At 54.9% G+C, this 24,990-nt stretch overlaps 11 protein-coding genes across 11 annotated transcripts; 6 read left to right on the top strand and 5 right to left on the bottom strand.

The window, feature by feature from the left end:
- Positions 1-297: 297 nt before the first annotated feature.
- On the bottom strand, positions 298-1,753 carry A1O7_03334 (initiator tRNA phosphoribosyl transferase; the record flags this gene model as incomplete). The annotated part of the gene is made up of 2 exons (XM_007757356.1): positions 298-449; positions 502-1,753. The coding sequence occupies 2 exons, from the start codon at positions 1,751-1,753 to the stop codon at positions 298-300; spliced, it is 1,404 nt and encodes a 467-aa protein (XP_007755546.1).
- Positions 1,754-2,098: 345 nt separating this feature from the next.
- On the bottom strand, positions 2,099-3,475 carry A1O7_03333 (ubiquitin-like 1-activating enzyme E1 A; the record flags this gene model as incomplete). Its single annotated transcript, XM_007757355.1, has 1 exon — positions 2,099-3,475. The coding sequence occupies one exon, from the start codon at positions 3,473-3,475 to the stop codon at positions 2,099-2,101; it is 1,377 nt and encodes a 458-aa protein (XP_007755545.1).
- A 1,016-nt stretch (positions 3,476-4,491) lies between these two features.
- Positions 4,492-6,176, top strand: A1O7_03332 (uncharacterized protein; the record flags this gene model as incomplete). Its single annotated transcript, XM_007757354.1, has 2 exons — positions 4,492-5,999; positions 6,053-6,176. The coding sequence occupies 2 exons, from the start codon at positions 4,492-4,494 to the stop codon at positions 6,174-6,176; spliced, it is 1,632 nt and encodes a 543-aa protein (XP_007755544.1).
- A 2,453-nt stretch (positions 6,177-8,629) lies between these two features.
- A1O7_03331 (uncharacterized protein) lies at positions 8,630-10,710 on the top strand (the record flags this gene model as incomplete). The annotated part of the gene is made up of 4 exons (XM_007757353.1): positions 8,630-9,075; positions 9,125-9,723; positions 9,771-10,490; positions 10,544-10,710. 4 exons carry the CDS (start codon positions 8,630-8,632, stop codon positions 10,708-10,710), a joined length of 1,932 nt encoding a protein of 643 aa, XP_007755543.1.
- A 525-nt stretch (positions 10,711-11,235) lies between these two features.
- On the top strand, positions 11,236-11,966 carry A1O7_03330 (uncharacterized protein; the record flags this gene model as incomplete). The annotated part of the gene is made up of 2 exons (XM_007757352.1): positions 11,236-11,407; positions 11,467-11,966. The coding sequence occupies 2 exons, from the start codon at positions 11,236-11,238 to the stop codon at positions 11,964-11,966; spliced, it is 672 nt and encodes a 223-aa protein (XP_007755542.1).
- Positions 11,967-12,245: 279 nt separating this feature from the next.
- Positions 12,246-12,779, bottom strand: A1O7_03329 (uncharacterized protein; the record flags this gene model as incomplete). Its single annotated transcript, XM_007757351.1, has 1 exon — positions 12,246-12,779. One exon carries the CDS (start codon positions 12,777-12,779, stop codon positions 12,246-12,248), a length of 534 nt encoding a protein of 177 aa, XP_007755541.1.
- Positions 12,780-13,663: 884 nt separating this feature from the next.
- On the top strand, positions 13,664-15,550 carry A1O7_03328 (uncharacterized protein; the record flags this gene model as incomplete). The annotated part of the gene is made up of 2 exons (XM_007757350.1): positions 13,664-15,416; positions 15,483-15,550. 2 exons carry the CDS (start codon positions 13,664-13,666, stop codon positions 15,548-15,550), a joined length of 1,821 nt encoding a protein of 606 aa, XP_007755540.1.
- Positions 15,551-15,677: 127 nt separating this feature from the next.
- On the bottom strand, positions 15,678-16,757 carry A1O7_03327 (uncharacterized protein; the record flags this gene model as incomplete). The annotated part of the gene is made up of 1 exon (XM_007757349.1): positions 15,678-16,757. One exon carries the CDS (start codon positions 16,755-16,757, stop codon positions 15,678-15,680), a length of 1,080 nt encoding a protein of 359 aa, XP_007755539.1.
- A 463-nt stretch (positions 16,758-17,220) lies between these two features.
- A1O7_03326 (uncharacterized protein) lies at positions 17,221-19,068 on the top strand (the record flags this gene model as incomplete). The annotated part of the gene is made up of 1 exon (XM_007757348.1): positions 17,221-19,068. One exon carries the CDS (start codon positions 17,221-17,223, stop codon positions 19,066-19,068), a length of 1,848 nt encoding a protein of 615 aa, XP_007755538.1.
- A 797-nt stretch (positions 19,069-19,865) lies between these two features.
- Positions 19,866-21,861, top strand: A1O7_03325 (uncharacterized protein; the record flags this gene model as incomplete). Its single annotated transcript, XM_007757347.1, has 2 exons — positions 19,866-20,370; positions 20,417-21,861. The coding sequence occupies 2 exons, from the start codon at positions 19,866-19,868 to the stop codon at positions 21,859-21,861; spliced, it is 1,950 nt and encodes a 649-aa protein (XP_007755537.1).
- Positions 21,862-22,678: 817 nt separating this feature from the next.
- A1O7_03324 (uncharacterized protein) lies at positions 22,679-23,941 on the bottom strand (the record flags this gene model as incomplete). Its single annotated transcript, XM_007757346.1, has 1 exon — positions 22,679-23,941. One exon carries the CDS (start codon positions 23,939-23,941, stop codon positions 22,679-22,681), a length of 1,263 nt encoding a protein of 420 aa, XP_007755536.1.
- Between the last annotated feature and the right edge of the window lie 1,049 nt (positions 23,942-24,990).

Below are 24,990 nucleotides of genomic sequence, written 5' to 3'. Positions count from 1 at the left end.
GGTCGCAAGTCTGTCTCCTCGAAGTCAATCGAAAATCAACGAGTAATTGAAGGTCTCGCGCATTCGTTTTTCGGCGGCGGATCATGATGCAATCCACATCGATGGCTTCACCTCGGTTTCACTTCGGTGTCAGCTTCTGCCCACCCGACCAAATCTCGGTGGGCAGTCATGACAGACCGCACCGAGAATTCGTGCCTGAAGCGTCCACTAGAGGTACACAATCGCAGCTCCCAATAATCTGTCAAAACCGTCGTCACCTTAACCTGACTCACTGTGACTACGGACCTCAACGCTGCATTACTCAGGACGCCGCATCAAGAAAGAATGGACCGCTTGTAATGTTGCTCTCGAAGGATTTGCATCGGCTTTTGAGGAGGTAATCCAGGCAAGTCTCTGCTTCACAAGATGTTTATCGACCAGAGGATGTTCATTCGCTGCTCTTAATTGGCCTGCACGTCGTACTCAGTCTAGGCCGAAAGGCAGGGAAAAGGACTATCTTACCTTCATTATCGTAAAGTAGACATAATGCCGCAGCTGCAACACCTACGCTGAGGTCTTTTCCTGTTGAACACGTGACGAGTATCTGGCTTTCCGATTGCCGCAGAAGCTTGTCGCGGATGGCATTGACAGCGACGGAGACTTGGTCACGAAGGTCCTTGCTCCCTGACTTGCCTGGGCGACACTTGAGATACACAGCCTTCGATGTGGAGTTTTGTGAATCACCTTGACAATTGACGATGAGATCGAAGCTGCCAAAGCCGTCCAGGGGTCCACTTGCGATGAACATGGTTGTCGTGGGGATGATTCTAGTCGCTGCCATGCTCGACAGCCGGCTATTCCCGTCTTGTTCCAGCAGTGTCTTGATAAGAGCAGGAAGCTCATCCTCGGGACTTCTCATCAACAGGTCTTTATGTTGCCAGAAGAGCTGAGCAGTCAGGTTATGAGACCAACCTTCACTGTCGTCCCCAGCGCCTTGAATGTATCCGCCTTCGGAAATCTCGGCCCCACGAACGCGCCGGGAAGCAGAGCAGAGCACTAGATGATGACAGGATGGGTGAAGGTCTCGAGAAGAACTTGTCACGCCACTCTCATCCCCTAGGTCGTATCCATTGTCGGATTGTCTATTGATGGCCCAGCTGACCCTGATCGGACCTCCCAGCTGACTGCGCAGGCGCTGTAGGTCTAGACCGAGGTGGCAGAAAGTCTTTGTGAACCCATCAAGACGCGCTGCAATCTGGGAGAGCTCGGAGGGCTGAATATTGTCAGGTGGTGGCGGACTCTGGAAACGGTGCATGGAGGTTGCTTCAGGGAAGAGAGCTCTATTGACAACAGCAACCCATATCGGTACTGTCTTGCTGAAAGCGTCTGGCAGATTCTTGCCTCGGCGGGTTGAATCAACCAGGATAGCACCGCCGTGCGCAGACAGGATCGGGAACAATTGAAGGTTGAGCCTTCGAGGCGAGAAGTCCCACTGGCCATGATGGCCGTCGGTGCTCTTGAAATATGCGCTGCCAGCTTTATCGGCTGGGTCGATGTACCAGCTCCCGCAGCGCTCATTTGCTACCAGCGGCAAGCCCAGATGGCAGGATACCTCCTTGACGAATTCGGCATCTTTAACAATCGAGTTGAGACGGTTCGAAACCGACAAGGTTGATTTACGGATCGACTTAAGATTGGCATACAAGGACGGGTTATGGCTCGAGTCGTTTAAGGACAAGTCAGCTAATCTTGTTGGAAACTCCAAAGGAGTCATCTTATGGCCAAGGGGTAGGATCAGACCCGGTTGGTCGAATTACACTCATGCCTGAACCTCACATCCAGCTTGTTATTGGGGTATTTCGTGGATCCTAACATCAGTTGCTGATTGCCAAAACGCGGGTTTCCAGCCACCTAGAAGCCCGTGAGGCTGATGGATGCGATCTTGCTGACTCTTCAACAGCTGGGGTAAAACTGTAGGTTTAAGTAAACCCTCCTTAGATCTGCTCGAAAGGTCTGGCATGCGGACCAAATGTCGCCAAATTTTCTGATGCCAAGACTGAATAATTCTCGATCATTGGTCCATAGCTGTCCAGCTTCCCGCTTGTCGTAGCCCAGTAGCTCAAGCCACGGGAACTGCACTTTCCAGGGGCACAGTGTTCGACATCATTGTCGATCCGTTCGCGCTCATCATCTCCATCGCATCTTCATTGATCGGGTGTATCGAGAATATCGTCGCCGTGAACTCTTCTCCGTCAAAAAGAAGCCAGTTCTGAAGCGGTTGTTCTTTTTGTCCCAGAACGTTGATGACATCTTGTGCCAGACAACCTCCCAGATAGGCAACCACCGGACTGATCTCTGACCCAAGGTTCTGCAGGAAGCCACGGAGAAAGTCCGATTTCAGAGTTTCGAGCGGGAGCGAAAGCTCTAGATGCTTTTGGTTGGCTAGTCTGGTGAACAGTTCAAGATCCGCTCTATTATAAGACGGCAAGCGGCCACCCTGCTGACTTTGAAAGTCAAACAAGGCACGCAGGCACGATAGTAGCGGCGTGACCTTCATTCGACTGCGCCGCGTCTTCCTCACTCTCTCGTGGAGTGGAGAGAGATTCGCAAGCTGAATGGGCGAGTATGTCTCCTGGTACGAAATGATCTCCTGCGACTTCTCGCCGTCCTTTTTCGACTCAACCGCTATTACGCACTTTGTCGGGCTTTCAATGTCCCCAACCTTAGTGGGCTTGTTTCTTTCCTCTCTTTCGATGACAAAGTCATGCAACATGAGGTCTGCAAAGATATAGCCGTACATTCCATGCGTGTCCGCGGCATAGAATTTGCGACCGTACATCCGGCAGGCCATGTTGATACTTCCCAGGACATCTATGACCAGCCCAGTAGCAATCGTGATGTCGAAGTTCTGGAAATATTCTGGGTCCTTAGTCACTGCTGCATGCGGATCTGTGTATATTTCGACTCTTGGATTCAGCTTCTGCAGTTCAAGGAGAGCTGCTTCAGCCCGGTTCTGACCGATCTGAGTCTCGCGAACGAAGAATTGTGCTCCAAGATCCTCTGCTGTGACAAGCTCATGATCCAGAATTGTCAACACTCCTACTCCTGCTAAGACGAGGTTCTTCGCAATCTCGCTTCCCAAGCCCTTGATTCCAATCAGGAGAACATTCGCCCGGCGCAACTTCTCTTGTACAGCCATTCCCCAAAGTCGAATCTGTCTGTCATAGAGGGCTATCTCATCAGCAGAGATTGGATGCTGTGGTTGTACGGGAAACATGGTTGTCGGTATTCCATCGGCCGGGAGGGTTATTCCATTGAAGGCTGGGTCGTGAATCTGAGGATAGGTGCTGATGCCGTTCATCTCAGGGACAGGTGTCACGTATGCTGACTCGTCAATGGCGCCATTCGTAGCGGCGCCAGGGCCTGTAGCGCCAGGTATAGTGGAGCTGTTTCCGTTGGTCGTAACAGAGCTTTCAGGCAGAGGATTATCGTTCATCGTCTCCAAGATGTTGAAGCAAAGAGAAGAATGACACTGGCGGTGGCTACAAGAGGAAGAGGAAATATGAGGACGAAAGCTTGTGTCCCCGTGAGTTCCAGGTGAGGAAAGGTCGGGATGAACTGAGATTGTGAGCGCTAATTAATGAAGACGTGATTTGAGGGCACTGGTCTGGTATTCTGTATTCTATGAAGAGAGAGAGATGAAACTAAAGTAGAAGTAAAGTATGTACTCCGTACTGAGAGTACTATGACCAGGCCCTCCCACGTCACTGCCAACTACTAGGGCCAGTCAAGGCCGGTGCACGTGCAATGTGATTGTTCCTCTTTCGAGGCGCTCGTGGCATGTTTGATGACGCCCAGGTTTTCTGTGGTTGCGAACTTTAAGCGACCCTGCGATGCTGCAGGGGCGCGCCCTAGAGGCAGCCAAAGGGAGTCGGCCATGCCTAAAAGAGGGTACGGCGACTTATATCTCCGGGTAGTCCCTTGGGTCCCATGCGCCGTGCGGGCCATCTGCGAGCACCAAGCCGATATCGTGGGGCAAAAGTCAAGTGCGCTGTCACAAATGCGTGGGCGGTGCCTCTTCTGAGTGGTGAACTTCCAACTACATCCCTTCACCTCGTGGTCTTGCCAGATGCCACCTACTGCCTGCTGCAGAATCTACACTGGAATTCTCTCGAAGCTGTATGTTGCTACAAGCACATAACATCCTGAGTGGACCGTATTGGGCCCATTGTATGCCTTTAGCCGTCGCGGTGACTTTGAAAGCAATCTACGAGCCTTCTTTGTTTAGACATGGTACGACCGCAATCACCACTTCTCACCCGAGTCTTGCAATTCTGCTCATTCAGACGGATCAAAACTAACTATAGCCAGTCTGACCAGAGTGACCGCCCAGCATGGTCTGATATTTCCGCACGTCTCCAGAACCTCAGGAATCTACTCAGTTCAGAGCGGCATTTGGGCGCCGAACAACAACGGGCGTTCGAAGCACTTGACCGTGAGATAGGCGACCAGATGGCGGAACTTGGAGCAGCCGAGCAGGAACCGGGGCATCAGGTTATGGGTGAGCGTTCGGCCACTCGGGACAGAAGAAGGAGGGATCTTGAAGCACATTTACAGGAGCGAGACGCTCCCTCTGTCTCTGGGGGCCTCCCCCAAGCCAGCAGCCCATCAAGCCTCGTGCGGAGCCGCCGGAGAGCCTTTCGACCAAGCGAACGGTTACAGAGGTATCAGAGAGAAAGACTTGCTCAGAGTGGAAGAGGCACCGCTTCAGAGACTCATATCTCGCCTCCTCACGTGTCACCTGCCAGGCAAGAACAATCCGCAGGCGACCGTGGTGATCGACAGAGGGCGAAGCGAAGGAAGTTGGACGACGGCACCTATGAAGAGGAGCCTCGAACCTTCAGCTATGGCGACAAGGGTCAAGTGGTTCCCGGGGGATTGAAGCTGGACATCATCAGTTGCGATGGTGGAGAGTATCCGGATCCTCACACGCCGATTAACTCCTACCCGCAGAATGTGCTCCAAGATGACACTACCGTCTATTGCACGAAAAGCAACCGATGTAACCTCTTGTTGAAGCATATCGGTGGGATGCCCTTCACCTTGACCAAGATAGTCGTCAAAGCACCACGATCAGGATACGATGCACCTATTCAGGAGGGACTTGTCTTTGTCGCAATGGAAGATGACGCCCTTCTTGACCGCACTTCTCAATACGATATAAGCTGGTCTCCTAAGTACCGTCATGAACGGCGTGCAGGAGACCGATACCGGCCCTCTCATGAGTACATGAACTCGGCAAGATCTCCTCTGAGGTCGATTGACCGTTCGAGGTATCTTACCTCTCCCACATACCTGGAGGATGATCCATTACTGGAAACCCACCTAGTCCCGGGATTCCAGGTGACAGTGGCAGACCCTTCCGACGAAGAAGAGGTGGCGGACAGTCCACCTTCACCACGACCTTGGCATGACGATGAATATTCACTGAGGTCGTATGTCGATCGGTATCGACCCGTCTATCTGGGAGATGAGGGGAATAATGGCCGCCCTTGGACAAACTCCAGCGACTCAGAGGGCTCGGAACGAGACATACCGCGGGAAACCCGAGGGCCTAGTGAAAGAGAGCGCTTTCATCGCCAGCAGCGCGACCTTGAGAACACGCTGGCACATCGAAACCGTATGCTGGATCTCATGCGGGCCCAGCAAATCCGCGAAAGTGATGAGTTCTTTGGTCGCCAGGGTCGCGACCACGATCAAGAGTTGTCCTATCTCCGTCGGCCAGCTTACAGTGGGACGGGCTCGCGAGCAGCTGCACTTACTAGTGGGGTTGTCGATCCAGCTCGGCCCCCAGACGATCAGTCGAGTATGTCGACGTCGTTTGAGACTCCAGCTTCCAAGACCATATTGAATCGAGCAGAACCTAGTTCATCCGCCAAGGTTGACGTGGTTGTACCCCATGCTCGCTTCTTCATAAGCCGAAGCAAGTCGAGCACAGCGATCAAGTTTGATCCTCCAGTGTGAGTGATGGCGGAAGAACTACTGCTTCAAGCAATAGCTAATCTGTATGCAGCTCTGGCCGCTATATTCTGGTGAAATTATGGGCGCAGTGTCCCAATGCCAACATCGATATCCAGGCTATCCTTGCACATGGGTATGGCGGTCCCCGATTCTTCCCGGCTCTAGAAATGAGATGAGGTGGCAGAACGCCTTCAGGAAATGCGCCCTATCGCGTACTCGTCAAGTCACATGCCCGCATAGTTCCACCGGTGAAACAATACCCGGACTGTTACAGGATTCTTATGTGGGTTCGACGAGAATGTGCCATTCTGTTGCGAAGCCACACATGACTGCGCCAACGGCCTTGGCCGATGCCCACGCAGGACAGACTCCCCCTCGTAGCTAAGCTTGTGGACCTCGAAAGAAGAAGGGCGCGCCTTGAAGAGCTTATATGGCCAACCAGCAAGCCAACGTGGAACAAGGCATTCGACCTGGATAGCGCATCGCCACCACGACCTCAGATTACTAGCCTCAACAGCCTCTAAGACAGGTATAAAGGCATGGGGTTTCCTGCGCCTTCTAGCTTTCGCTTTGAGGCTCAGCCTCATTTGTGCTTCAGAAATACAAGCCCTCACGATTATTTCGGACTACCGCAAAGGAACAGGTGTTTGTTGTGCTCCTACCAATGGAAGCAAAATACTCGTCAAGCAACACGGGGCCCATGCTGGCTGCTTCTTGGCTCTCTAGTTGTCATCGCGCGGGCGCAAACTCTCCAGCGCATCCGTGGCGCATTCTCCGAATCCACCCAGGCCGGTACCATCTAGGGAATAGCCACATTGACTTAAACCGAATGCATTGGTTTCATAGCTTTGATTCCGCAGGCGGAGCAGGTCACTTATGGGTCGCGCCATCAGCAGCCTCATCTTTGCCGCCAACAACATCCCTCAAGCGGGAACCGAGGACTTGCACTCCCGCTTTGCAATCTTCGCAATCGAGCTCTGTAGCAGCAACTATCCCTACAGTCTGTAGACGGCACATGGGTCCGGGTTCGCACTGTTGGTCTACATCTGGGTTGAGATTCTGTGAAGGGCCTAGCAAAATCTTGCTGGTCATATATCCTAGCTAGCATCGCCCTACGATCGGGAATCTGAGCAATACGTCTAGCGTCAGATGAACAATCTGAGGATGCTTCAAGTCAGCGAATAATTTAGTAGCACAAGTGTCTAACAGGTACGCGGTTTTTGTGCGTGTGAGCGTTCTGATCGTCAAAGAATGCTCGTGATTTTCTGTCTTGTCACTGTAAGCTATCGCGATTTGGCGGAGCTTGACGTGGCCTCTCATGGGACTATGTTCAGATTCACTATACTCCGTACTCTGCACAGGACCCGAGGTCTTCCGAGCACATGGACCATATTTCACGACTCGCTTCAGTATTCCAAGCCTCATCTCCCTTCTCCTCCTTCAAGGAATAGGCTGCCAAGGGTGTGCTGGGTCGACTCGGTCAATCCTGCACACGGCATTTACATGCATCGAGAGGAGAGGGTCATGTAAACGCAAGCGCTATGACGTTCCGAGCAGAGATTCAGAGGCTTATCTTTGCTTGTTTTCAACTCTCCCAGCTTCAGCGGTCCGATCAGCGGCAATGTCTGGTCGAGCTGAAGCTTTCTCCCTCCAGCATGTGCGTTGTTCCTACCAATGATGCCTGATGGCGCGGACTGCTCTACCCAGAAGGCTGGGCTGGCTGAGAGTATGCAATCTTGAGCCCAGAACCAGCCATGGAGAGACAACGTTGGATGCTGCCCCTCAATCACAACCTCAGCGGGCTCTAGAGAGTGTCAGATATTGTGCGGCCTAAAGGTCCATTGATAACCTGTCTTGGCTAGATCTAGTATCGTTTTACTGCACGCCCGTGGGACAAGAAGTGACTCCTGCCGCCACGCCGGGAGGTGAGGGTGGTCATCCAGAAGAGTCTTGAAACCCAGTTGGAAGAACAAGGGACGTTGTTGCACAAGACCAAGACACTAACCTGCTGGGTGGCCTGAGCTTATTGCCCATCAGCCGTCACGCGGCGACACTTCAGACCCATCTGACTGCATAAACATCGAGAAGCTGTAGAAACGAGAATATATCACAGCTTCAATTACCACAGTAAGCAGCCGAGAAGCCTCACTCGATGCAGTAGCTTTGACAAGTTCGATTCCTCTTCTGTAAATCAGTCGACCCCGTTGTGGGGGAGCTGAATCGGTGGAGCCCCTGCAAGCCATCGACAGTGTCTCGACCAGATTGACCAACAGACAACGTCAGCAAGCGAGCTTCTTCAGCTCTTGCAACAACAGCTGCAGCCACCTTCGAAACATGGCTGCCGCCATGACGAGCGGCTGGCTGGACATACTCGCGTTTCTCGCCCGATCACCCTGATATGACCAGTCAACTTCAGCATTCTTGCCATGAGGTGCATGTCAGAGCGATCTGAAAGAGGCGGGGTCGCACTGTTACTGTACCGGCAAAAAGGTGCAGCTTCAGGCCCATATGCATCATAGTCATCGGTGTCATGTCAATTACAGAGATAAAAAGGTGGTCAACACCTTATTCGAGACAGGAACATGGGGTATTCCTCTTCTCCCACTGCCTTGGCCTCTGTCTCGTCAGGATGGTGTCCCTCTGGGCCAGAATCGTTGCCGTGTTCCAGTTCATTCTTCTCTCTCCGCCCAGAGAACAATGGCCTGACCAGCATCCACTGTCCGTCTCTACTAAGGCATCCGAGCCCGCCCAGCCGAGTCTCCTTGCTGACGAACGCTTGCCCCCGAAGCCGTTCCTCCCTCCCTCGGCACCAAGAGGCTCCGACTTTCGCTGTGAGTATCCGAAGCTAAAGGACTACAAGTTCTGTTCCACGTATGGTGATCGGTCCTGCTGGCTCAAGCACCCGGATCCTAAGAAACTATCGTACAATATCAACACCGACTACGAGAACTTTTACCCCGAGGGCATCACACGCAAGTACTATATCGAAATCAACAACAAAACCATTTCGCCAGATGGAGTGCCACGGGCGGCGATGCTCGTGAATGGCACTTACCCAGGACCATGGATTGAAGCGTGTGTCCGCCTCTTTGACATGCAAGCTCATGAACTTACCTGTGCGCAGATGCTGGGGTGACTGGCTGGAGATCACGGTGAATAATACTCTTCCAACCAATGGCACAACAATTCACTGGCATGGAATCCGCCAGTTGCACACAACCGCCAACGATGGGGTCAACGCCATCACGCAATGTCCGATCGCTCCCGGCCAGACTTTCACTTACAAGTTCAGAGCTATGCAGTACGGCACATCCTGGTATCACAGCCATTACAGTCTGCAGTACGGTGATGGCGTGTTGGGCCCCTTGACGATACACGGTCCATCCTCAGCAGACTTTGACGAGGCACAACCTCCAGTGTTGATGAGCGACTGGTCTCACCTGCCGTGGTATACTGCATGGTGGAACTCTATTCTGAATGGAAAGCGGCCAGCTGACCCGGAAAACATCCTGGTTGGTGGCAAAGGGACCTGGCCAGCCGGCCTCCCAAGCAAGGAGTTTCGGCTCGATTTCGTCAGGGGGAGACGCTATTTGCTTCGCCTCATCAACACTTCAGTGGATACGACCTTTGTTTTCTCCATTGACAATCACAAGATTCAGGTAGTCGGGGCCGATTTTGTTCCAATTGTACCATACATGACAGACCATGTGGTAGTCGGAATCGGTAGGTTTCTTCTGGCGTGCCTCTGATATGACTGACGACGAGCACAGGACAGCGGTACCATATCATTGTTACAGCAAATCCCATGGACGGCAACGACGATGCTTCTTACTGGATTCGAACCATACCAGCCGCTGGTTGTAGTCCAGCCGGGATGAAAGTCGATAACCGGACCGGTGTCGTAGCATACAACAAGGCGAAGGACCCCGTCGACTATCCTCTTACCTTCAGCACCGAGTGTCGTGATGAGCCATACGCGAAGCTGGTGCCGGTACTCAACTGGACGGTCGGGTCGCCCTCCAACATTGCGGCCGATAGCCAGTTCGACATTGGCTTTGACAATATCACGGCAGGCTCTCTCTGGCCCGCAAGTATCCAGACAGGACGTTGGAACATGTATAGCGACACCATGTGGCTGGATTTCTCCAACATTACGCTCGCGCAGAATCTCAATGCTTCGCAAAAGCAATTTAATAGCCATTCAGTGGTCGTGAAGCAGGATTCTTCGACCGAGGACAGTTGGGTCTATTTCCTCGTGTCCGGCACGGGAATCCCGCGCTCCGGCCGGCAATACTTCCCACTTGCTCACCCCATCCATCTGCACGGTCATGATTTTGCGATTCTACAGCAATCCACCAAGCCGTACCAGATTGGCGGGTTGAACCTGAACTTGAAGAACCCGCCACGGCGGGACGTGGCGTTGCTGCCTGCCAGCGGCTTCCTGGTGCTGGCGTTCAAGGCCGACAACCCCGGGATCTGGCTGATGCACTGTATGTTACTCTCCTGGCATCTATTGCCCTTTCAACTGCTAACCTCACTCCAGGCCACATTGCAGTTCACGCATCAGGCGGGCTGGCAATGCAGATCGTCGAGAACGGGGCCAGAGTGCAGCTCGATCCCTTTGACCAGAAACAGCTGCGGGACACCTGTCAGAAATGGGACGAATGGGTGGCAAAGAACCATTTCCTTCAGGATGACTCCGGAATCTGAGCGGGATGGTGAAGGGCTGCTCCATTTCGTCAACTACGCGTCTGAAAACGCCTGGAGAAGGCGGCTTTCGCAACTATAATGTGTACATACGCACGCACGCACGCAGTACAAAGCTGCATGACCCGCAGGGGAAGGGGGAGTGGCCTAAGCTACAGTAGGAGGCAGCTGCTTCGATGGGTATCCGAAGACAACTACAAGCTACCGACCCCATGATAGATGGAGGCGCTCGCCGAGGGGTGTCGCCACTTTCAGTTATCCTCTGAATCTCAAACCGACAAAGTACAGTGACTTATCGATCTACCTAGGTACTGTACCAGGTAATTACGGAGCCGCCGTGTTCATCCATAACCGGCAACCGTAATTACCACATTTGGCAGTACTATTTCATTACGGCGGATTTTTATGGCATTTGACGTCGAGCAAGCCCGAGCCCGCATGTAGTTGACCTTTCACCATCACATTCGAGAGCAACGCTTGTAATCCTGTGTGTATATAAAGCCTCGATCAAGGACACCGTCGCGCACAATGCCCCTGTTCGCAGAAGGAACAGGAGTCCCCATTCACCTGCATAACGCTTCCAGCGCAGCAGCCCCCTCCGCGGAAGCCCAAGTTCCTCCGCGCGTCCGCATCAAGAACCGTCGCAAGACCTATCTCGACCGGCATCCCGAATATTTCGGCCCGCAGCTCGAGCTGGCAGGTGTGCCATTAGCTCCTCCTTAGCAGGTAGGTAAGCGCGCAAACTCACGTCTCCCACAGATCCGCTCCTCTACGACCGCCTCGTCCGCCGCTTCCAGACGCCCGAGGAGCGCGAAGCCGAAGGCCGACGCAAGGGATACTCGGGCATCTTGGAGGCGGACCTCTATCGCAGCGAGGCGAAGCTAGACGCGCTGCACCATCCTGACCCGCATGCCTTGTTTACGTATAGACGGGGCCCGGATGGAGAGATCCTGGCCGAAGAGAAGGATGAGGTACCTACGAACAAAGAGGAGGGGCTGGACCGGTGGAAGTGGGAGATGGAGGCTCGGTTCCTGAGGGGCGGGGATGACGACTTTGACTATGATGCCGTCGATCAGAATTCAGAGTACGATGACCGGGTGGTTGAGGAGAGGGACGCGCAGGATAGGTATTTTGACGAGGAAACGCCGCATTTCGTGGACGGCGAGGAAGAGGGAGAGCACGGGGATGGGAAGAGTAGGAGCCGCAGCGGGAGCAGAGCCCATGATTTAAAAGGTGAGACCGGAGTGCAGGACTTTTGAAAGCCAAATCCAGCGGCTGTCGAATCGCGTGGCTGCTGAGTCGGTGTACCCTTCAGCGCTTCGCAAGGGGCTTGGGCTCTCAAGACAAGTATGCTAAGAGGCACACGGCCTCTCCTATCCCGTGACGGTCTGTTTGCCCGGTTACATAGGCAGCATGAGCATAGCCAATCACCACGGAAGCGCGTGCTGATGTGCGGCAAGGCTTTGAAGGGCACACCTCCTAACCCCACAGGTACGTGTGGTCGACCTGTGTTGACTCCGATATGCCTCCATGTCCCATCAAGCAGTCAGGATATCCATGGGATCCATCAGGCCTCTGACACTGCTGGCACATCGCACATGGGGCATCCTCCTGAAGACCTCCTGTCCCTCTGTCTTTTGCATGAAGTCCTGCCACTCTTTGGTCGCAATCCATTCTTGCTGGGCGCGCTTGTCGCGAAACTTCATGATCAGGACGGTGTCATGAACTTCTCCTGGAGGAGGTGCCGGCTTCTTCCGTCGCGAGCTCTCGGGCCTGGCGTCTGGGATCTCTGCCGGATATGTGTCGAACTTGGAAATCAAAGGAGAAAACGCGGCTTGCATGCCTAGTCTTGCAATCATCGAATCCAGCCGATGTGTGGGCTTGTCCTCTACTGTCCCTCTTCGCACGAGGTCCGAATCGGCGGGCTGGGTATTGCGCTTCATTTGGGAAGCAAAAAAGTAAAACATGCAAGTCAGCGGTCGTTGGCCGTCGGAATCCCGGCGCGCCTGTTGTTCCGCTGTGGTCTTTCCGGCGGCATGTTGTTCGCTGAGACTCGTTCGGCGCAGAAGCATTTTGTTGTCCTGACAGGGAGATCAAGCATGCAATGGCGATGGCGACGGAGGAATGTATGGCTATCGATATACCCTCATCTGCCGTGAGAACACACAAGGAGGACAACCCAATGGCATCTTACGGAGGACAAGAGACCCCATACGGATTCTCATTCTGGGCATTGCCCTAGGCGCTCGTCCTGAGCTTTCCCCGCATCCTGGGCTTTGGTAGGACTGGCTTCGAGTGGTGATGGTGGCTGTTTGTACTCCGTACAAGTGGCTCAGGTCCTCGACTCCGCTAGGCGCTGCGAGGACACACTCTCACTCGCCAGTGCGTGTCACACTGCTGTCTTAGTGCGGCTGGTGACTGATCTCGCACTCTCCTTCGCTTGCACGCGTACAAGAAGCGAGGTCTAAAACCGCGAGGTCAGGCTTCAAGTACTGCCTTTTCAGACCTCTTCTTCTTCCAGTGGTGCTTTCTGTTTTGCACTTTTTCCAGACGAGACCTAACATGCACAGAATTTCATGGACATGACGATTGCTACGTCGCCGGTGCCTCGGAGGCCTATACGGCGCCGGACACCCCGATCTGATCTGATGTTTAACCCCACAAACTTTTTCTAGCCGTGCGTAGCCGCCCCCGCTCCTGCGGTCAGGTACGAGTCAGCTCAAGCTAATTACTGTCGAAGCTCGGCATCACCGCGATGAAGCCGGCCGCCGAGGACCGCAGTGTTCGTCCACAGTCCAGGGATGCGTTCAACTCAGCTTGCTGTTTGTCGTTGCGACCAGGCGAAGCATTTAGGCTCTTCCTGCTGTTCACTGGCGACATCACAACGCATGCTGGCACGACAGCGACATATCCTCGGCAATAGATAGTGCCGGCTCCAGAGGGCAATGCCAGAGCCATGCGGGCATTCTTGCGACCGCGGTCACCACGATGCCATGGACAACTCCCACATCTCCAAGCACGCCGTAGCCTCCTGACCCTTGCCAAAGTGAAGGGCCCCTCAGAACCCCCTCTGCTCGAAGAGACGGTCGGTGAGAACTTCTCCCGCATCGTGTCCGCCCACGGTGACCGCAACGCTGTGATTTCAAGACACCAAAATAAACGGTTGACGTACCACCAACTCGACCTCGACAGCAATGTGGTGGCCCGGGGACTACAAAGCTTGGGAGTCGAAAAGGGAGACAGAGTCTGTGTATCTCTGGGGAACAACCTGGAATTCGCGACCATTACATATGCCTTGTTCAAACTCGGGGCCATCCTGGTGCCCTTGAACCCAGCATTTACGGCACCACAGGTCATTTCGGCATTCAACCACCTCTCGGCTTCGCACCTCGTCATTGGCACCGAGACGAATCTACCGTACAAGCCGCCCCGGCCCAATGTATCGCTTCTCGAGGCCATCGTGTCTGATTTGAAAAGCTCAAGTCTGGCTTCGGAAACAGTCCCCTCGCTCAAGAACATCATCCTGGTGGATAACTCTGCAGGACGCATCGACCCGAGTCCCTTCCGCGCAACGACACCTTGGGGATCCATATCCCAAGATTCGGACAGCAGTCCTCCGACGCCTTCTGCTCCACTATCGAACAACGAGGTGGTCAACATCCAGTTCACCTCGGGGACGACGTCCATGCCCAAGGCCGCGTGTCTGTCGCATCGATCCATCCTGAACAACGGCAACCAGATAGGTGACAGGATGCTCCTGACGCCGCAGGATGTCGTGTGCTGCCCGCCACCTTTATTCCACTGCTTCGGGTGTATCCTAGGCTACATGGCAACAGCGACGCACGGGTCAGCGATTGTCTTCCCCGCCGAAGCATTCGACCCCTTGGCCTCGCTCAAGGCCGTGCAGGAGGAAAAGGCGACGGCTCTCTACGGCGTTCCGACCATGTTCCTCGCCGAGCTAGAGCTGATCAACGACGAAAAGGTCGCCTACGAGGGGTTCCAGTACCTGCGCACGGGGATCGCCGCGGGCTCCTCTGTCCCGGCGGAATTGATGCGCAAGCTGCACAAGACGTTGAACCTGACGGAGTTGACCATCTGCTACGGCATGACCGAGACGTCGCCCGTCTCTGCGATGACCACGACCGACGATCCGCTCGAGAAACGAATCAACACGGTCGGCCGCCTGCTGCCGCACGTTGAAGCCAAAGTCGTGGACCCGTTCGACCACAATCGCGTCCTAAATGTAGGGGAGCGCGGTGAATTGGCTGTGCACGGGTACTTGGTCATGAAAGAGTACTGGGGCCAGCCCGACAAGACGGCCGAGGCCATGAAAACCGACGATGAGGGCAAAGTCTGGATGCACACGGGCGACGAGGCATCCATCGACGAAGAAGGCTACGTGAGCATCACGGGCCGCATCAAGGACTTGATCATTCGCGGCGGCGAGAACATCCACCCCTTGGAGATCGAGAATTGTCTGTTCGCCCATGACAAGATCGCCGAGGTCAGTGTCGTGGGATTGCCCGATGAGCGCTACGGAGAGGTGGTGGCCGCGTTTGTGGTCAAGAGACATCATTTGCCGGAGGGCGAGACGGATATCACGCCCGAGGAAGTGCGGAGTTGGGTCAAGGCGCGGATGGGCCATTACTTGGTGCCCAAGCATGTGTTCTTTGTGCAGGATTACCCGAAGACGGCGAGCGGGAAGATCCGTAAGTACTGACCAGCAGATCAGCTTTCTTGATAGGGTGCGTTGGCTGACCTGTGTGTTTCTGCAGAGAAGTTCAAGCTCAGGGACTTGGGCGTCGAGTTACTCAAACAGTCGGAAGGTCAAAACAGTCGTTGAGTATACTGATTGCTGAAGTAGCACCACTGCCAGGCGAGTGTCTGGAGGATTCTGGATATCTTTTGGCCACAAAACCCTGATCTTGGACCGTAAATGGCATACCGAAGAGCGTACTAGGTGCCAATCATCAACCATCGTCGTGGCGTCTTGAAGGACGATCCCGATCTCGATCCGGCGGGGACCTCCTCTCCCGACTATCTGTGCGATGATGTCTTTGACGGCGGTCCCTACTCGTCTCTCGGTCCCCGGGGGACCTCCTCTCCCTACTATCTGTGCGGTGATGTCTGTGACGGTGCTCCCTCTCTCTACTCGTCTCTCGATCTCCACCGCGACGATGACCTTCATCGTTGCGCCTTTGACGTCTATCATCATCATCACGGTGATCCCTTCGCCTCTCCTCGCTATGCTCGGTATCGCGCTGAGCCTTTGTGTCCACGCGGTCATGAGGATCTCGAGCTGGATGCCTGTGACGGTGCCGGTGACGGTGCCGACGATCTGTGTCCTCGTCACTGTCCGCTTCCCGATCCCGGTCATTTCGATGCCGGTGTTTCCCCTCCCGTTTTGTAGCCTCTCTTTCCTTTGCCCTCTCAACCTCCTCCCTCTTCTCCCGGATAAGGTATTCCCGCATGGGATCCTCCTCCTCGCCGTCCTGCGCGGGAGCCAGCATGTCCTCCAACTCTTGCTCCTCCTTGAGTAATAAGCGCCGTCGCTTGTTCTTTCTCTTGTGCCCGTCGGCCACATTGTCCTCATCCTCGGTATCACTCCCACTCCCACCCCCTCTCTTCCCGCTGGCATTCATCCTCTCTTCAGCCTCCTGCAGCGCCTCCAACCTCTCAACGCGATACGTCTCCTCATCTTCGTCATCACGCCTCTTGTACCGCGTATGATCGACCCTCAGCAGGCGGCCCAACACGTCCGCGCCCCCGAGATTGTCCACGGCCAGATCACAACTCCGCTGGTCCTCATACTTGAGGAACCCAAAGCCTTTGCTTTTCCCCGTCTCCTTGTCGCGGATCAGATTGAGGTGCGTGGGGTTCCCGTACTGCGAAAAGATGATGCAGACGTCGCCCTCCGTGAGGTCCGGGAGCAGGCCGCCGATGTAGATCCACGCGGTGTCGCGGTAGTCGGCGTGCCAGGAGGCGGAGGGGGGTGTGGCGTTTTCGAGTTCGCGCTTGTTCAGGAGCTGGGTTTGGCGGATCGCGTTCATGGTGGCGGCGTTTGACGAGTTGAGTGTTCAAGAGGGAGGTCTCAGACCTCAGCGCATCCTTCGTCCAAGGTCGTGAGTGTCGTGAAGATGGGATGCAAATTCTGGCAGCGATGCCTGCCACCCAGCCTGCGGAGGAATATTCTCAGTGGTTCTGGCGGGACGCAAATTCTGGCGTCGAGTCGGTGCCTGCGGAGAAATAATACACAGTCCTCACAGTATCTTTAGCAGCCCTAACGCTTAAAATCGAGCTTAAGTTTTGAGTTAGTCGTAGGGTGCAAGGGGAATCCATGGGTGCGCCATGCGGAGAAGACGCGATCTGCGAACCCCAAATGTTCGTCTTCAGTGCATCCACGCGTCGACAGGGAGACTAACTATTGCATTGCGCACTGAAATTTCAGCAGCTGCTGGTCCCCTGCGCCTAGTCGTCGTCGCGCAAGATCAATCCCCCACCTACTCGTTTACAATGCTGACAGCGTCTCAACCAAGTCCCGCCTTTCCTCGCTCGTCGCCATCGACCACACCTATTCCCTCCCTCCGCCGCCCCGGCAGCAAAGATGGCGACAAGCAAGCAATATGGGTGCCGATGCTCAACCGAGCCTCCAAGGGCAAGGATCTGACCGAAAAACAACTCATCGTCCTGGGCGACACGCCCGACCAACAGCGCGAGTTCCTCGACCACTTGAACCCTCCTAACCTACGGCCTCGATATGCCAACAACGACAGAAGACGGCAGCCACGCACGGCACCGATCTCGAATCGCTATGCGCTCGGATACACATACCACGACGTGCTCGACGTGGATCAGGAGGACGTCCTGGCCAGGCTGAATGTATACATGCTTGCTCACCCATCGGCGAGCTTCGCACCGCTACTCAGGCCGCTTCTCACGGCAAAGACGGTCAAGCACACGTTAATTACCATCCTTCTCGACTGGTCAGATCCCTTGAAATGGGCCAGGCAACTACGACAGTGGATCCGCTTACTCAGGGCCGTGATCTTGACGCTGGACGAGCAGACGAAGATTGAAATGGAAGAAGTCATCACTGCGTGGAAGGAGAAAAGAGTCGGTCCCGACGCACCTTCTGCACAACTGGGTGGCGGAGGCAAAGACACCGCGGAGCAGAAGTCGGTTGTACCGCCGGGACCGGGCGAGTGGAACGAAGGACTCGGGATTCCACTGTCCGTGGTGTGCATCCAAGCTGAGAAGATTCAGAACCTGGAGCGAGACTACGGCTGGGGCGAGGATCAGTTTGACTTTTTGATGCAGTGGCTTCGCTGCGTATTACTCAAGCATGGCTCTTCGTTGGTGTACACCGCGACTTTCGACTCGAACAATGTCCGGACACTGATCCACTCGAGCCTGAGCATCCATTCGCTCTTGAAGCGGGAAGTTGCAAAGCACAACATTGTCGACCGGGACAAGATTCTCGTTCCTCCGAACTGGGATTCGTGGGGCAAGATTCGCATTTTGAAGGACGGATTCGACCCCGAGGCCGTTGGGAATGCATGGTCCGTCGAGATCCAGTCACCACCTGACGAGAAATTTGATCTGTCATCTAGACCAATTACTGGGCCGGAGCAAGATCACCCGACACAGAACGGCGAGGACGCAGAATCAGCGGTACATCTCTTCGAGTCGACCCTCCGTCACCCCGCCTCCGCCCCCCAGTCCTTCCAGCCACGCTCCCAGGACGAAACGGTCTCGGTGCCCACCGTGCAAGAGTTCCTCCAAGCCCAATATGAAGTCCTGGAGAAGCTCAAGACCGAGGACGAGAAGGCAGAGCGGAAGTCTCGCAAAGGAGCCCCTGCACCCACGGGGTCAGGTGTGGCAGGAAGTGTTGACGGTGGCAGCGAGGACATGGGGCCCAAAGGCGTCAGCAATCCAAGGATGGCGGAACATATCGGTCCATATCAGATCAACGTGAACGGCATTGATTTTGACCCCGAGGAGGCGACGAGACGGTTGAGAGAACGGGAGAGTGAGCGGCAGAATGCGAAGAATGTCCCGCCTACCTCCGGTCCAGTGGGGACGAGTACACCGATGAGGAGGATGGGGAGCGATCATGGGGGAGGCGGAGGCAGCAGCGAAGGCGCACACACTCCTGCGGCGAACGCGGCAGGAAAACAGAGCAATGAGGCGATGTCGCAGTTCTTTGCGAATCTGATCAACAAGAAGGATAAGAGGGCGGCTGCGGGTGGCAATGCCAGTGCGAGCGCCAGTCCCACGCGTGCACCGCATGGGACGTCCGGGTCGCTTGTCCGGGGCAATAGTTCGAGGGATATTGGTGGAGAGGGAAGGAGGGAGAGTTGAGGGAGTAGAGTGAGGTGAGGTGAGCGACAGACGAGATTGAGATTGAATAGGAGCGACCGAGCATCAAGGCTGAGAAGCAGATTGAGTATCCAGCCCGGTTTGGAGACAGGTATTTCACCAGACGGTACCGTCTGCCAAACACGGATTGTCAGCGGCAAGTATCTGTTCCAGTGTGACTTCCTTCGTCCCATCACTGTGTCTATGGCTACTCATTCCATTCTTCATAGTCGGCGTTGCTAGATGGGCCCGAAGCATGCAGGTGTGGCCCTAAACTGCGCCTCTCGCTGTGCAGGAAGTCAAAACATTCCCTCCCGAACGAGGCTGATGGCAGGCTTCCTCTCTTGTCTATCCTGCTTTGCCCACCGCCATGTCCATGTCCATGCCCGTGTCCATGTTCACTGCCCTACACCCTCGATTGATGGCAAGATGGGTGAGACCACTCGCGCAAAACCTGTGCTTTCCTCGTCGTTATGCCACGACAGCTACGAGTCTGCGGCCCAGCTGCAGCCAGTACGGTCTACTGGTCCTTCCTTACTCGTCTATCCAAAACCACACTACATCACAGCCACCTCATTGGAACAACTTTAGCGTCTGCAGCGTGAGGCGGAGCAACGAGCAGGTCGCAAAGTAACCAGATGTTTTCTCTGTTCGGCTTCCCGTTTCGGGCGAACAGTTGCCTTGTGTCCCTGGCTCAGCCTCATCCACACCGCCGACGCTGCTGAGGTTGAAGAAGCTCGACAGGCCCTCATGACAGGAAGTACTTCCTGCCAGATTGTATACGATTCATATAGCTTGTCATGTCGCGACAATATATGCATGTACCGCTTTCGAGCCCTCGGCACATTCGTCTCGTGGTGTTACTTCCGGCTGAAAACCACGCAGCACCTCTCAACTTCTGCATCGTGGAGACAACGCTGGATCAGCCTCTTCCCTACGCCGCACTATCATATTCGTGGGATGCTCCGGCTGGGAGCACCAAACTCGACTGCGGGAACGGAGTTTTACCCGTCACGCCAAACTGTGAAGCTGCTCTTCGTTATCTTCGGGGCAAGACATATTCACGATTGATGTGGATCGATAGCATATGCATTGATCAAACCGAGGATGCCATAGGCGAGCGAAACCATCAGGTATCCTTCATGGGCGAGATATTCAAGAAGGCGGACACAGTCATTATATGGCTTGGTGAGATGGACGACGATACCAGAATTGCCATGTTGGCAGTCGAGAACGTTATCAACCAACCTCAACGCTTTGAGAGCTCGGCCGAGTTAAAACTGAGGCTCCGAGCTCTTTCGACTGGTAAGAAAAGCGAGCACATCTGTTGACGGGTCTGACACGATGACAGGCATCACAAGTGCGGCGGAAGACCCTTTTCGTCCCATTTCCAGGAGATCTTGGTTTTATCGCATCTGGACCATTCAAGAAGCCGTACTAGGCCGTTCTGATCGGGTCATAGTTGGGTGTGGCAGTGCCATCGTGCCTTGGGTACACTTGGTCCAGCTGGGCCTCGCAATGGAAGTCACGGCGTACAGCTGGGATATATGTGCTCGGGCTATGCGTCTACAAACACGACTCCTCGCCTCCGTGCTATCTCTAGAACAGGGAGCATACGAACAACAACTGTTCGAAAGCGCGAACATTTTGGCACCTTCCGCACAGTCTGCACCACGCGCGGAAGGCTATCGTTCCTCGCTCTGTCTCATATTTGATGAAGCACGGGATAAATTGGCGACAAACCCAAAGGACAAAGTTTTCGCATTGTATGGAATATTGCAGGAACTTCAATTTGAGATGCCTCAGCCTGACTATAAGAAAACTGTGCAGCGTATATACAAGGAGTCGGTGGTTGCAACTATCAAGCACGATCAGAGTTTATTTGTCCTTTACTGTGTACCCACCGCTAGTCGCAGGCCAGGCCTTGCTTCGTGGGTCCCGGATTGGAGCCAGCCGGCCTGGAAGGAACCGGATCACAGACATTGCTTCAGCTACAAACAGTTCGCTGCAGCCAAAGATTCACGCGGAGGATGGCGATTTTCACCGGATGCGGATCGTCTCATCGTGTCGGGAATAATTTTCGACTCTGTCGCGTTTCGATTAGAAGGGGTAACCGAGGATTACCGACTTGGCAATATTTGGCGTGATCGAAACTTACGCGACATGATATCCCCAAGGGACGATATCCTGGACGCTCACAGAGAGACGTTTGAGATCATGACCGCTTGGGTGAAGAGTAACCCTGGAAATTGCTATCCTACAGGAGAAGATTGGGAGAAAGCTCTACTACGGACCTTGTTGATGGACAAGCCTACCTTCGCCTCTCTGTATGCCGAGTTTAATGCCTACAACCCATGGCTCAGAGCCACAACAGCCAGTGATTTGGAGTTTGTCAAGATCGGTGTTGAAAATATAAATGCCGCAGACCCCAATCGGCCGTTGCCTGGTGATGAGGCGCACTTGAAGGTATATTTGGAATTCCAGACACCCACTCAATTGTTCTCAAAGGTTTGGCGATCTATTTGGAAGTTTCACCTGGCAGCCGAGAGTCATTGCCGTCACAAATGCTTTTTCCATACGAAGAAAGGGTATTTCGGCTTGGCACCAGACCCTTTACCTACGCCGGCCGCTCCTGGAGACGTGATCGCTGTGGTCCAAGGCATGGAGATGCCGCTCTTGCTCCGCCCTGTCGATGGAGGATACAGACTCATCACCCACGTCTACGTCCACGGCATCATGTACGGCGAAGCTTGGCCGGACGACGCAAACGAGTTGGAGGAGATTGTGTTGATTTGACAGGAGATGGATATTAACAATGACGCCTAGGATGGGTATCCGACGATCGTGCCTTGGATCTCGAGTCAAGCTCGGAGTCTTCGTTCAGAACGATCTGAACACTGCAGTTCCTGCGAGTGACAGGTCACTTTTAAGAGCCAGCTCTTCTGTGATCACCCTAGGGACAGACTACACGATCACAGGCGACGGGCCTGGTCAGCTTCAGTTCGGAGAATCAGCAAGCATAGGTGCAAAGAGCCGCGGCTATTGCATATTGCGCACTTGGAGACCACCCATAGATAGAGCGAACGCTGGGAGCCTCAGGCATAGCCACGATACCGCCCAAGTTGCAACTTAGAGCTCGAAGGGCGGCATGTTTCGACGAAGTTGCCTCGTGGCGAGGCCCTTTACCTATGGGAATGTCATGGCATGCTGATCAGAGTGGCAGGAAGCATACATCAGGCAGGAACCGGTCTACAACAAGGGACCAGCGGGCCACTTGCGCGTTGGAACGATTCTTCCTTATTCCTTCCGTCCTGTACTACGAGTAATGTCTTCTATATCTTTACGGATTGCCTGGCTTCCATTTCTAGTGTTAAGAACCATGATAGAACGCCTCAACCCAGCTGATCTGTGTTGTCTCATCTTGGAATGTCCCAACGACGCTATCTTGTCAATGTACCCATAGACCAGCCGATCAGCTGAATCAGCTACCAATAGTCGTTCAGTCCGTCCATCTCGTGGTTGATCCTTCTATCCCCTTTAGTCTGGCCGGGTCAATGCGGTGACTGCGGCGACCTTGATGACTGCGACGACAGCTGTGCGTGTCCTGCGGAACCTAATCCACGCAACCCTCCTCGGCCGTCCAGCCCTCAATCTCGACCCGTGCCAGCACCTCCTCCGTGGATACCTCCTCGATCAGCGCGTCCCGCAACCTCTGCACCTCCTCGGCCGTAAGTCCGCACCGATCCGTCAAATAGGCATGGACACCACCAAACTCGCCGTCCAGCACGGTCCGCAGAAAGGCGCGCATGTTGCCGGCCCGACTGCCGCAGATACGGGCGGCCTCGTCGCGCGAGATTGCGGGGCGGGCACCGGCCGCATCGCCATTCTCGTGGTGAGCCTTCCCGCCCCCACCACCCAGACCCGTCTTGCTGATCCGCTCGATGAACTCCTTGCGCCACGACCCCAGTCCGGGCTCCGTGAGCGCGTACTCCCAGCAGATCGTCTCCTCGTCGACCCCGACAAGCTTCATGACCAGCGCGCCAAAGACGCCCGTCCGGTCCTTGCCCGCCGTGCAGTGGAAGACCAGAGCGGCAGTCGGCGAGCGGAGTAAATGCCTAAACATGACGCGGTAGGCGCCCGCCCCGTGCGTGGCGATGTCGCGGTACGCGCGCACAAAGCCCTCGCTGTAGGGGAAGTCGTGGCCCGCATTGAATGATTGTTCGGCCGTGTACCATTGCAGCTTCCGCGCCAGGGCCACGGGCCCGTAGTCCTCGGTCTGGTACACGGGGACGAAGTGCCTCGTGAGGCCTGGGAGGTTGTCGCGGAGGCAGCCCGTCTGCGGGTCCGCGAGGGGATAGATCGCTTGGCCACTTGACGCGACTGTGTGGGCGAGGCGCGCGATCTCGGGTGCGGATCGCAGGTCGTACATGTCGTGCACGTTCAGTGTGTTTGTGAGGTAGTCAAGGCCTTGCGGCGTCAAGTGCGTGGGGTGCGCGCAGCGGTAGAGCAGGTTTCGCCGCAGGACGTACGTTACCTTGCCCTCGCCGTCTGCAGCACCGCTTGTCATCTCTGTCGGAGGCGCGCATCGATACCCGCCTAGGTCTCTGAAGTTGGGCACGCCGTCGACGTGCAAGAACGGCGGGGTGGGCAGGTTATCTGGGAACGCGATGTTGAAATCCTTGGGCTCGGGTGTTGTTTCTCGCTCGGCGCGGGCTTGGGTCTCAAGCGACTCGATCTCGCGTTCTGTGAGAGGCATGCCGTTGGCGTCGGAGAGGCCCGCGTTGGGTGGTGGTGCGGTGTCCATGTAGGGCTGGTAGGGATGGTCTGGTTGTGGGGCCTCGTTGTCGGCGGGATCGATGGTGGTGGGATGTGCCATCTGATGACTTACTCGGAATTGACGCGCGTCTGGAACGGTGGATGGTGGAAAGTCGGGTGCGGGAAAATACGACTCAAGCCGGGTCTTTCTGGTCGAGAGAAAGCAGTATCAAGCCCGTTAATTTTCTGGTTGAGACGAAGCAGTCCTTCAAGCCGGTTCTTCTCTGGTTGAAATGCAGCAATTGTGCAAGCCGGTTTCTTTTCTGGTCGAGACACGACAATGTCCAAGCCGATCCTTCTCCGGTCGAGGTGCAGCAGTGTTCAAAGCCAATTCCTTTCCGAGCCGAGACGAAGAAGTGTCAAGCGGTGATGCCTTCTGATAGTCTCTCTGCAGTGTTGACTGTTGATACCCCTTTTGCCTAACTGGCCAGAGGCAAACAAGCCAGGGGGCCAGGTCTTCCGCTGCAGTATTCGACGCAAACGACCGGGCAGTGACGATCTAATCAGGACGTGCTCTGCAATGCCGCTGCCGTAGAGTCGCTCTCCTCAAAAGAAGATGCTGTGAGGTCTTGTTTCGTTTCCACGGTAGAGAGCTTTCGCAATTCCCTCTCAGGACTAAACGTAATTCAGTCGACGCTTCCCTGCCAGTCCAAGTTACAGGGCTTCGTCCGAGACAGAAATTCTGGGGTTGCCTCCTTCCGATGCCGGCCGCCTATGACCTAGGATGTACTCGGCCGCAGTCGATCAGGGTTTACCAGTGGAAGTCTGGCCCGGAAGATACAGCTAAGATGAAAAAGAGGGTGTCTCTCACTCACTGTCGGTGAATGGCAATGATCTTGGATAGGTAGGTACTTAGGTATATGGGGAAGATTAAACGGCACACAAGTACGAGTTGAACGCAGACCTCGGCCTAATTATTTTGTGGCCGCTATCGCTGCTTGGACGTTTCGTAGTGGGCGACGTGGCATGCATGTGTTGTTGACGGTGGCTTATGTGGCTTCGGCTATTGTCCCGATGAGTGCGATACGAGGTACGAAGCTGCCATCACGTGAGATGGCCCACCATCTTTCGGCATGGAGTAATGAGATATTCCGTCGCTACTATCACCAC

This window comes from Cladophialophora yegresii (genome assembly GCF_000585515.1).
Source record: "Cladophialophora yegresii CBS 114405 chromosome Unknown aczIN-supercont1.2, whole genome shotgun sequence".
Taxonomy (NCBI): Eukaryota; Fungi; Ascomycota; class Eurotiomycetes; order Chaetothyriales; family Herpotrichiellaceae; genus Cladophialophora; species Cladophialophora yegresii.
Note: the sequence above shows the minus strand (reverse complement) of the source record. Positions and strands in the feature narration are given on the sequence as shown.